The sequence below is a fragment of the Pleurodeles waltl genome, chromosome 1_2 (assembly GCF_031143425.1).
Source record: "Pleurodeles waltl isolate 20211129_DDA chromosome 1_2, aPleWal1.hap1.20221129, whole genome shotgun sequence".
Classification (NCBI taxonomy): Eukaryota; Metazoa; Chordata; class Amphibia; order Caudata; family Salamandridae; genus Pleurodeles; species Pleurodeles waltl.
Window position 1 is genome coordinate 745921556 of NC_090437.1, and position 11820 is coordinate 745933375.

General features: G+C 46.7%; 1 protein-coding gene across 1 annotated transcript; it reads right to left on the minus strand.

Moving 5' to 3' along the window:
- Positions 1-1669: 1669 nt before the first annotated feature.
- On the minus strand, positions 1670-2704 carry LOC138255388 (uncharacterized protein F54H12.2-like). The gene has a single exon (XM_069205836.1). The coding sequence runs from the start codon at positions 2702-2704 to the stop codon at positions 1670-1672; it is 1035 nt and encodes a 344-aa protein (XP_069061937.1).
- Positions 2705-11820: the final 9116 nt, after the last annotated feature.

The following is an 11820-nucleotide window of genomic DNA, read 5'->3' on the forward strand; positions in this document are numbered from 1 at the left end:
ACCACAGGCGCAAGCTTGAAAGTTTAAAAGGTCCAACCCCTGCTGTTTTTACAAGGAGCCCCGCCGTATTGACGTTGCCTTACTTTCCACAACTAACACCATCTAGGAACACCGATGGTCTATCTATGGGTCCTAAAAAGAGACTGTTCAAAATGAACTCTTGGCTACCACTCTAATGTTATCATAATATTTGATCAGCTGTACAGTTTTTGTTAAAAGTTTTGCGTGTCGAAAAATTTTGCTTCATTTTATTTGTTTACCCTTGTAAATGTTTGTGTTGAAACAGGTTTGTAATAAACACTTTTAAATTTTCAACAGTAGTCCGACATCTTTTTTTTTTTTTAAATGGTTTGAAAATGTGCGCCGTGTGAATAAAAAATGTCTAGGCTGAAATCATGTTTAAGATGTTTTTTTTATTTCAGACACTCATCAGTACAAATAGTGGCTTTACAATGCCTTACACTTTTGACAAAAAAACATATTCTGTTTTAACAACACTCGACATTGTCCTGGAGTTTTCATTCACATATTTCATAACAACACCGTCATTGTTTACTAGATCGGCTGAGTACAGATTAAAAAAAATTCTAAACGTCACACCTTCAGACATTTTACTAATAAAATATATACAATGTTACCCGCATGTGATGGCTAAAGGATCCTGCACACATAGGTGGTCATTCTGACCCTGGTGTACCGCCGGTTTCCCGCTGCCCTGGGGAATCCTCCATGGCAGCGCAGCTTGCTGCGCCGCCATGGGGATTCCGACCCCCATACCGCCGTCCTGTTCCTGGCGGTTTTGGCGGTATGGGGTGTCGTGGGGCCCCTGGGGGCCCCTGCAGTGCCCATGCCAATGGCATGGGCTCTTCAGGGGCCCCCGTAACAGGGCCCCACAAAGATTTTCAGTGTCTGCCATGCAGACACTGAAAATTGCGACGTGTGCAACTGCACCCGTCGCACCCCTCCCACTCCGCCGGCTCCATTCGGAGCCGGCATCCTCATGGAAGGGTGTTTCCGGCTGGGCTGGCGGGCGGCCTTCTGGCGGTCGCCCGCCAGCCCAGCGGGAAACCCAGAATAGCCGCGGCGGTCTTTTGACCGCGCAGCGGTATTCTGGCGGTCCCCGCCAGGCCGGCGGCTTCCGCCGCCGGCCGGGGTCAGAATGACCCCCATAGTTTGTTTTACTCAACCGTGGGTGATGCTTTTTTTACATATTTGAATATCGGCTTTGTATAAATGCTATGCTCAGGGAACTCTGCTAAATTGCCAAACACAATAACCGTATCCACATCCAGAAACAGAGCCGCCCAATGTGTACCGTCCTTGTAATGGGGATCGGTGTTAAAGACGATGGTGCGGGGTCCCTCTGGGCCTAACTTTTCAGGTAGTCCATCGCTAGGGAATACACCTAGAAAGTATTTCTTAGCACATTTATGTCTCCTTAAGAAGTCTCGTATCTCCACAGTGTCCATTTTTTTTATTATTATTTTTGCACTCTTTTAATGGTAGTCAAACATAAGCTGGCGGGCGTGGTTGACCTGGATAACGCTGTCGAATACCGAGAACACAACCATGTTCACATTGACAGCCAGCGCCTGTGTAGAGCGTATTTACGCTTTTAGATTTCCATTTTTGATCAGGTTGTAGTGGTCACCGTCTTCCATGTCAGGCGTCAGGTCGAACGCAAACAGCGTGTAGCCGGCCGATACCCCTCTCTTGAAACGACTACTCCTGAGTCCCGCAGATGTTTCCCCGTTATAGAGACCAGCCCGAGATATTCCCTGACAAAATTTGATGTTCCAAAATTCGGCGTGAATGGTTTTGCGGGTATCACGGCACCCTCGTGAACCAAAGTGGCGTAGTTGATATCGTAGTGTTTGAAGTTGAAAGGGTTTGAGTTGTAGAGGCCGCTAAAAGCTGTATTGTCCACAAACCATATGATGATGAGTTTTGGTAATTGTCCCAGAAATAGATTCTTCTGCTGCGTTAATCGGGTACCGGGGGGGATGCTGAATATCTTCAGAGCCACTCTTTCTATGGCGTACTTGGTGTTCGATAATTGTAAAGCTTCTGCATGGGCCAGTCTGACGCTCGGGGACACTTTCACTCTCTTTACAAACAGGCTCGCGGACAATATAACCAGTTTATACTGCTCTGGATCGCCGCTGATGAGGCAGAAAGCGTCCTTGTTACGATTGAGATGGATCTTAAGATCTATACCATTGACTAGCAGTTTGTCTTGGAAGAAAAGTTCTGAATGTACGCGCCCCAGGAGGTCAAACTGCCTACTGTCGGAGACGAAGCTGGCTCTTTTTAAAAAACCCTTGTTGCCCCCGTCCAAAGCCGTGTTCTCCAAATGTGCTTCGGTATCTCTGTAGAAGAGCCCCGCTGAAAGCTGTGTGTCCAGCGCGTCGCGACTGTAATTTCGAATACTCTCTATGTAGGCCCTGTAGGCATACATGTTATCACTCTGCGTGACGAGTCGATCGCCTAGGTTAATGTCCACTTGATTAAACATGGTTGCGATGGGGTAGGCGATCAGGGTCACTCTAGCATCAGCATCAATGTTGGCACCTTTCGCTTTGGTTATTTTACAGACGAGGTGCAGAAGAGTGTTGTTGAGATCCAGGTACATAACCGTGGACCCCGACACATAAAACTCTATCGGTGCAAGCGGCGTCAGAGCAGCCAGAGGCGACACTTCCATGAAAAAACTGTTTTCAATGCTGGTCTGTGTGGGTTTGAGAAAAAACAGATCTAACTCAGATTTGGCGCATTCACCCGATGCACAGTGTACGAAGGCCATGACCGCTGCTTTAAAAAATATTTGCACTAGAACGTGTTCTCTTCTTCTTCTTGGAAGATCTCTTCCGTCTTACGGCTCTTCTTTTGTGTGGGCCTTTTGAAGTAGTCCTATGCTTCTTATAGGGCATAGGTGGTCCCCTATGCCTCGAAGCCCTTCGCTTCCTTTTAACACCAGCACGCGCATTGTACATCATCCCAACTCCTCCTTGGGGCTGTCTGTTCATACTCTCGGCGACAGCCGACGTTACACTACCCACGACGTCCTGAGCTATGTTCGTAGCAGCCGCTTTAACATAAGGTTTTGCAATTTCTAACCCTTTCTCCAAAAGGGCATGGCTCGCCTAAACAGGCTCCGGAAGAAGCCCCACAATCCAGCCCCGTACATAACAGGAGACCCTTGAAAGTAGGGCGGGGAACCTCCATAGCCAGCTTGAACTCTATAATAGTCCCTGTACATAGAGGGATCCCCGTAGGTTTTCATGATGACCATTGCAACAGCCTAATAGTCACCGTCGCGACGGGGTCTTAAATGAAGCTTAACAATAACTTTCCCATATTAAAGACCACCGGATCCGACTGATCGTTGTACACCATGGTTATAGTATCAAAATGGTTTTTAGAAATTGCAACATAGTCGAGTTTGTGATGTTACATATTAACCATTGTGTTATTTTCGCCCTGCACAGGGACCCATCTCAACAACGGTGAATAACTGTCCCCGACCCTCTGCGGTTCTACGATGTCGCTATACACATAGAGTGTATAAAATCCGCCGTTAATATCGGGGCATGCAGGGTCTGGATCCACCTGTCTTTGCACATGCTGCACAGTCCCTAAAATCCGCTGTAATTTACCAGTACAGGTAAACCTGGTATCAAACTCAGGGGCTTTAAGAAAGGCTTTTCTTCTAACGTAATCCGACACCAGATGTATATTCGCATACTCTTCAACGGTGTTTATAGATTTGTTGATGACATCGACCACCGACGCTACGGTTGGGTAATAGCCGTGTGGGAAAGTCTGGGGAAAGCTCAGGGCGTCCTGAGTGCACTTTATATGAAATTTAGCCTCAGGTTTTGTAAATGTATTCTAAGTTCTAGGGTACTGTATCTCCGTTAGCGCCACCTCCCAGCGTCCTTTCAAATCCACCAGCTTTGCCAGTTTCACTGTATAACTAGAAATCTGATTGTCTGGGAACATGTCCTTCGAAGCGTTAGACGGTAGCGTGAAATATAAAAAGGTGAGTTCTCCATCTCGGCGCTTACAGCTTGACCTCACACACCGTGCAGCGAGCTGGCCAGAACCCCCATTAGGGAGACTGCAAAAACAGGAAGTCCGATTGGGAGCACACTGCCTAACATTCCAGTCTAGTTCGCCCCTTGCATCCTGGTACATATAGTTTGAACAATTAACTCTTGCTTGAAAAAATCTGTAGTATTTCCCTAAAGTTAGTGCAGACAGAACCGTTCATCTCTAGACACGTGTTTCTGGGTTAGTGCCCTTCATCAGTAGAGACCAAAGAACAACAAAAACATCTGGGGTTGCTGGAAATGCCGCCGATATCGTCTCAGGTTTAGTACCTCTCCCTGGCTCAAAGGTGCGCCTCCAGAGCTCGTCAGTCCGATTGGGAGCACAATGCCAAATCTAAGAAATTCCACTGCACCATTCTTAGCAGCTATTTTTAATGCCTGCCCAGAGCAGGCGTTAAAAGTGGGCGTACTATTGTTTTCAATGGGCTTCCTATGAACTCTGCAGGATTAGCACCAAAGGTTTGGCGCTAATCCTGCACAGTACATTAGACGCTATTGCCTCTACCCTGCGCCATGGTGCGCCGTATATTAAATACGGCACACATATGGTGGTGCTAGGGGGGCACTAAAGGGCGCAAGAAAAGAGGCGCTGAACGGGATGCAGCGCTACTTTTCTTAAATTCAGGCCTTAATGTGTAGAGCTTTCTACATTCATTCAGCACCTACATAGCTTGCGTTTTCTTGCAATCCATAACTGTCATCACTTTGCCATGATATGTGCTATTATGCACATATCCTCTAAAAGACTTGCCTTTGCCAACAGAAACGTCCAAAATGTGTTTCTACAGCTCACAGGCCACGAGATTTTCACAGGATGATGGCGAGTGAATCTAATGGACGGCGTAAAGGACTGTGGCTAAAATTCAGAAGTGGGGCAATAAGATATCTTGAGTGGTAACGAGTGTTTAGAAAATATTTCGGAGGCTGACTGAAGTGACTGCCTTTTCTTATCATGACCACTTGCAAGCTGAAACATGCCCGGGAAGAGAAGACACACATCAAATATGCCTAAGGTCCCCGCAGAGCGCATTTATAAATGTTCTTTAAACTTGTATCCACCCCCGTACATGTCATATTTTACTGAGTGATCGAACGGATTGTTCATTCTTCTTCAAAGACAGATGAATGTTTTGGTTTCTACTCCTACTCTATCAATTAACGAGCGTACATTGAGTTTCAGCTTGCAAAATGAAGGCTGGGTGGGCTCCAAGTTCCCACTTAACAACCTCATAATAAATGTGGTTATGCCAACACAAAGGTTTCCATTGAAAGGTGAAACTGAGTTTAATGCCTAGGGGGGGCCTGCATATTGTGGACGCTGTGAAGAGAAAGCTGCCAAATTCCTGGACACGGTATTTTAAGGATAGTCTTTAGAGTGTTTCTTTGGAAAAAATGTATACACTTTATTATACAGTTATTGTCCTAAGGATATTTACATATTTCATGAATACCACTGCTTCATCTCGATTCATGTCACAATATAGGTGTTAAAGGTGTTAAGCTTGTCTAAGCTTTGACGGTGTCGATTATTCAAATGACAATTTTAATCGAAATCCCACATCTCTCTAAAGGCACCAGTCCCACGAACAAGGAACAGTGGATCCACAGCACCTGGGTGGTCACAGAGATTACACAGACATATAAGTCAGCCTGGAGTAGCCCAATATTCTGTTCTGGGTCACATGGGTTGTATAGTAGCAGACAACGGGGGTCATTCCGACCCTGGCGGTAAAATCCGCCAGGGCCGGGGACCGCGGATGCACCGCCAACAGGCTGGCGGTGCATCCCTGGGCATTCTGACCGCGGCGGTACAGCCGCGGTCAGAAACGGGAAACCGGCGGTGTACCGCCGGTTTCCCGCTGCCCTGGGGAATCCTCCACGGCAGCGCAGCTTGCTGCGCCGCCATGGGGATTCCAACCCCCTTACCGCCATCCTGTTCCTGGCGGTTTTGGCCGCCAGGAACAGGATGGCGGTAAGGGGTGTCGTGGGGCCCCTGGGGGCCCCTGCAGTGCCCATGCCAATGGCATGGGCACTGCAGGGGCCCCCGTAACAGGGCCCCACCAAGATTTTCAGTGTCTGCCATGCAGACACTGAAAATCGCGACGGGTGCAACTGCACCCGTCGCACCCTTTCCACTCCGCCGGCTCCATTCGGAGCCGGCATCCTCGTGGAAGGGGGTTTCCCGCTGGGCGGGCGGGCGGCCTTCTGGCGGTCGCCCGCCCGCCCAGCGGGAAACTCAGAATAACCGCGGCGGTCTTCTGACCGCGCAGAGGTATTCTGGTGGCTCCCGCCGGCCCTGCGGTTACCGCGGCCGGCGGGAGTCAGAATGACCCCCAACGTGTTTCAATAATAAATGATCCTCACCTCCACCAGTGCGGAATTTGAGCCGGTGGTTGAAGGTGAGGATAACCAGTACTTATTTTTGATGACCAGCACTTGCCTTTCCTAAGCAGACATTGACCCAGAGCAAGAGAGAGAAAAACACAAAAGGGGAAAAGGATAAGAAAGATGGAAAAACAGTGGCAGACAGAGAAAGCAATGAATGAAAACGAATCTGCAAGACTGAAATAAAGAGGCAGAGAATGCTTTGTTGAAGGTGAGAGTGGAATCATAAATACACAGCCTTGGTATTGGGCATCTCGACCTTTTGATAGCACTAGATATGGGCTCCAGAGCACTTGTTCTTTTACAAAGTAACCACTGACCACCACCATTTACTATGACAAACTATCTTGCTTACCGCATGAATACCCACGGGTAGGATACAGCGCCACAGTGCCTATGGTTTTGGAGCTTGCAGTTTTTTTCTGAACCGAATAGAGGCTGGATTAGTTGACTGTGCAGAGCAGCTATGCACACAAACAATATACATAGGGGCCGTATTAGCGACTGTTGCTTAGCAGTATCGACTGTCATAGGCAGTACCGACTGTCGTCCGCTCCACCAGATAACAAAGCATTACCATTAACAAAACTGGAAAGCTTGAGGAAAATATATTTAACGAAGAAGGAAATCATTGCAATAATAGCACTCTAAGAGGTGTATTTACAAGCCTTCCTCCCTTTAGTGCCGCTGTAGCATCATTTTTACGCTACAGCAGCGCTAAACAGACCCTTACCCTGCACCATATTTACAAAGTGCTGCAATGCTAGCTTTGCACCACTTTGTAAACCTTTGTGCTACATTATAACCCCGCAGAGATCCCCCAAAAAATGGTGCAGTGAAATTTACAAGATTTCACTGCTCCATTCTAGCATCATTTTTTAACCCCTGCCCAGGACAGGCGTTACTGTGGCACTAGGCTATTTCATATGGGACTCCCTAAGCTTTGCTGGACTAGCGTCAACAATTTTGGCACTAATCCAGCAAAGCGCCACAATAGCATAAAAAATGTTGACGCTATTTTGCTAGCATGTGCCATGGTGCACTGTATGGTGTTGTTAGGGGAGCACAGGGTGACGCAAAGAAACTGGCGCACGGAGCCGATGCACCAGTGCCTTGTAAATATGGTCCTAAGATGCTTAAACAATTATCTCTACCGCCACATATCCCAACAGGTGCATTTCAGTGCATTCTGTTCATCACACCCACTGACATCTCCTCAAATATGAACTATTTTTCTTACCAAATTTGCCCTTATAAGTTGGTAGCTGTCCAAATAAGATATCCTGTTTATCTGACTCTTCCCACGTTCCAACATCAAGACAATATATTAATAGAACTCATTTAAGCCCCACTCCTCCTTGGATTTATCTTTAGGAAGGGCAGTCATAGCACACACAGACGACACTGCTTCCAGATTTTAAATGGAACTACTGCTCCCCGGATTCAACCCCAGCCAGGGCAATTAGTGTGTGGGCAGATGGCATTGTTTCCAAACATTAAAAGCACACCCCCTGCTTATGTTCAATCCCTGCAAGGGTAATTATAACTCTCTTAGAGAGCAGTGCTCCTATTATTAGGGACCTTTATAGAGATAAACTAATTTCCGATGAATTTATTTAGTACTGTCTTCAAGAAAACATACAGATGCTACTACCAATAAAACCTAACATGAGGCAGGGCTGCTTGACACATTGTAGATAGAGACCTAGAAGGAAATCTCAGGCTTCATTGCAAACTTTGCTAATAGTTCTTATATTTTCCTTATACACATTCGGCAGAAAAAGAAGGAAGATTGGGATACCGGCTGGGGACTCAACTCTACTGCTAAATACCCAGGATGCCAACAGTTAAACCACACCACATCGCCACCGGTCCCTCTGTACACAAGCAGAGCCCTACGTTGATACCACAGACCATGGGGGCCAAGAGAGCCTTCTTCTGCTTTTAAGTAATCTCTTTTATTTATCCTCAGAGGTGGGGTTGTACCTCAGCCTTTTTCAAGAATGGAAGCTTTTTAGCATCTAGGAGGCGAGGAGCAAGTACAGACTACTTTGCCTTGCCTCTCTCACCCTACTCAATGCACTGCTTTAGGCCTGTGTGTTATTGTAGGTCTATACATTGACCTCAGACTGTGTATTGATGTAGGCCTATATACTTGATGAAGGCCTAAAGAGTGAGGTATGCCTAAGCTTAGAAACTGTCCCATATGTTCACACATGCCTAGTCATTGATGTAGGCCTGTAATTTGAGATTAAGCTAGGCTATACTCTAGGCATGGACATTGCTGTAAATTGATGGTTTAATCTAAAGTTTATGTAAATGTAGGCTAATAAATCTGATAAGTAAAATGTGACCTATATATTAATGAGGAAAAGCATGTTACAGACCAACTTTGATTTAGGGCCATGTATTGATGTAGTTGTATATTCATTGATGTAGGCCTAAATCAGGCATTGCATTATTGCTGACCTTTATATTGAGATAGATATGTCTTGATTTATGTCTGTTGGAGATCTGCACATTGAATCAGGACAGCCAGTTAGATAACTATGCTTTGATTGAAGTCTACATATATGTGCAGAGTCACTTATGTTTTGTTGTACCATTGTTAGTTGATGGAATCCTAAAGTTTTGACCTTAATCTAATTGTTGATGCAGTTATTTACATTCGATTACCCAATGCTATACTATACACTTACACTTTTAAGATGATGTAGGATGATCAATTGACATATATGTATATATGTCAACTGATTATCCTACATCATCATCACTACCCAGTGGCGATTTACACTAGGTTATTTACATATATATATGCTATACTATACACTTTTGAAATATATATATATATATATATATATGTATATATATATATATATATATATATATATATATATATATATACATATATATATATATATATATATATATATATATATATATTTATATGTCAATTGATTATCCTACATCATCTTAATCTTAAACGTGTATAGTATAGCATATATATATATATATATATATATATATATATATATATATATATATATTACCTAGTGTTGATCTCCAATAGGTAGTTATAGTTAGGACCTAGTTCATATAGCAAAAGCATTTTTTGTTTTGCTAATAACTTCCCCCCAAAAAATGACACTCACTTCAGCGTCTTTCTGGAAAGTTTTGGGGTGATCCGTCAAGTGGGGGCCGAGAAAAAGGGGAGGTCCCAAAACACTTTTTCCTCATGCATTTTATTCAAAGTTTTTTTTTTTAACAGGAATAGCATCCAAACCACTGGATGGAATTACGCCAAATTTGACAGAAATCAATCAATCAATTTGTAAAGTGCGCTACATACCCGTGAGGGTTTCAAGGCGCTGGGGGGGGGAGGTGCTGCTACTGCTCGAAGAGCCAAGTCTTGAGGAGTTTTCTGAAGGAAAGAAGGTCCTGGGTCTGTTGTAGATCCGGCGGGAGGGAGTTCCAGGTCTTGTCGGCGAGGTACGAGAATGATCTGCTGCCGGAAGATTTGCATCGGATGCGGGGGATGGAGACAAGGACGAGGTTAGCGGAGCGGAGATGTCAGGTGGGGGTGTAGAAGCTGAGTCTGTTGTTCAGGTATGATGGTCCAGTGTTGTGGAGTGCCTTGTGTGCATGGGTGAGGAGCTTGAAGGTGATCCTCTTGTTGACGGGGAGCCAGTGAAGGTCTCTTAGGTGGGAGGTGATGTGGCAGTGGCAAGGGATGTTGATGATGAGTCAGGCGGAGGCGTTTTGGATGCGTTGGAGGCTTTGGAGGAGTTTGGATGAGATACCGGTGTAGAGGGCGTTGCCGTAGTCGAGTCTGCTGCTGACGAGGGCCTGGGTTACTGTTTTTCTTGTTTCTGTTGGGATCCATTTCTAAACTCTGCGAAGCATGTGGAGGGAGTTGTAGCAGGAGGAGGAGATGGCACTGACCTGCTTTGACATGGAGAGTGAGGAGTCGAGGGTGAAGCCGAGGTTTCGTGCGCTGTCGGTGGGTGTCGGTGGGGTCCCAGCGTGGACGGCCACCATGAGTTGTCCCAGGCGGAGGAGGTGCGCCCAAGGATGAGGACCTCTGTTTTGTCTGAGTTCAGTTTTAACCGGCTGTCTCTCATCCAGTTGGCGATGGCTTTTAGTCCCTCGTGGAGGATGGTTTTGGCGGTGTGCGGGTCCTTGGTGAGGAAGAGGATGAGTTGGGTGTCGTCGGCGTAGGAGATGATGTTGAGGTTGTGCTGGCGGGCCACTTGTGCGAGGGGGGCCATGTAGATGTTGAACAGCGTCGGGCTGTGGGATGAGCCCTGGGGTTTGCCGCAGATGATGTTGAAGGCTTTGGATTGGTACGGGGAGGCGGACTCTTTTGGTTCTGCCGGCGAGGAAGGATGCAGTCCATTTGAGGGCTTGGTCCTGGATTCCTGCTGCGTGGAGGTGGGATTTTAGGGTGTGGTGACAGACGGTGTCAAAGGCGGCTGATAGGTCAAGGAGGTTGAGGGCTGATGTTTCTCCATCGTCAAGGTGGCTTCTGATGTCGTCTGTGGCGGCGAGGAGGGCGGTTTCTGTGCTGTGGTTGCATCTGAAGCCAGACTGGGAGGGGTCGAGGATGTTGTTGTCTTCGATGTACAGAGTGAGCTGAGTGTTGATGATTTTCTTGATGACCTTTGCCGGGAAAGGGAGCAGAGAGATGGGCCGGAAGTTTTTCAGGTCCTTGGGGTCCGCCTTTGGTTTCTTGAGAAGGGCATTGATTTTGGCGTGTTTCCAGCTTGCCGGGAATCTTGCAGTTTCGAAGGAGATGTTGATGGCTTTCCGTAGGTGTGGTGCGAAGGCTGTGTCTGCTTTGTTGAAGATGTGGTGTGGGCAGGGGTCTGATGGTGATCCGGAGTGGATGGAGTTCATGGTCTTGCGGGTATCGTTGTCGCTGATGTTGGTCCAGGAGGTCAGTCGGCTGGAGCGGTTGGAGTTCGTGATGGGTGGGGTAGGAGTGTCCGGAGTGCGAGGGGAGTTGAAGCTGTCATGGATGTTCCTGATTTTTTTGTGGAAGGCAGTTGCTAGGGCGTCGCATAGTTCTTGGGAGGGGGTGATGTCGTTGACGGTGGCGTTAGGGTTGGAGAGTTCTTTTACGATGCTGAAAAGTTCTTTGCAGTCGTGGGTGTTGTTTTCTAGGCGGGTTTTGAAGGAAGATCTTTTTGCTAGCCTGATGAGTTGGTGGTGTTTGCGTGTGGCATCCTTGAGTGCCGTGTGGTTGTTTAGAGTGCGTTCGAGTAGCCATATTTGCTTGAGTTTTCGGCAGTGGCGTTTGGAGGCTTGGAGGTCGTCGGTGAAC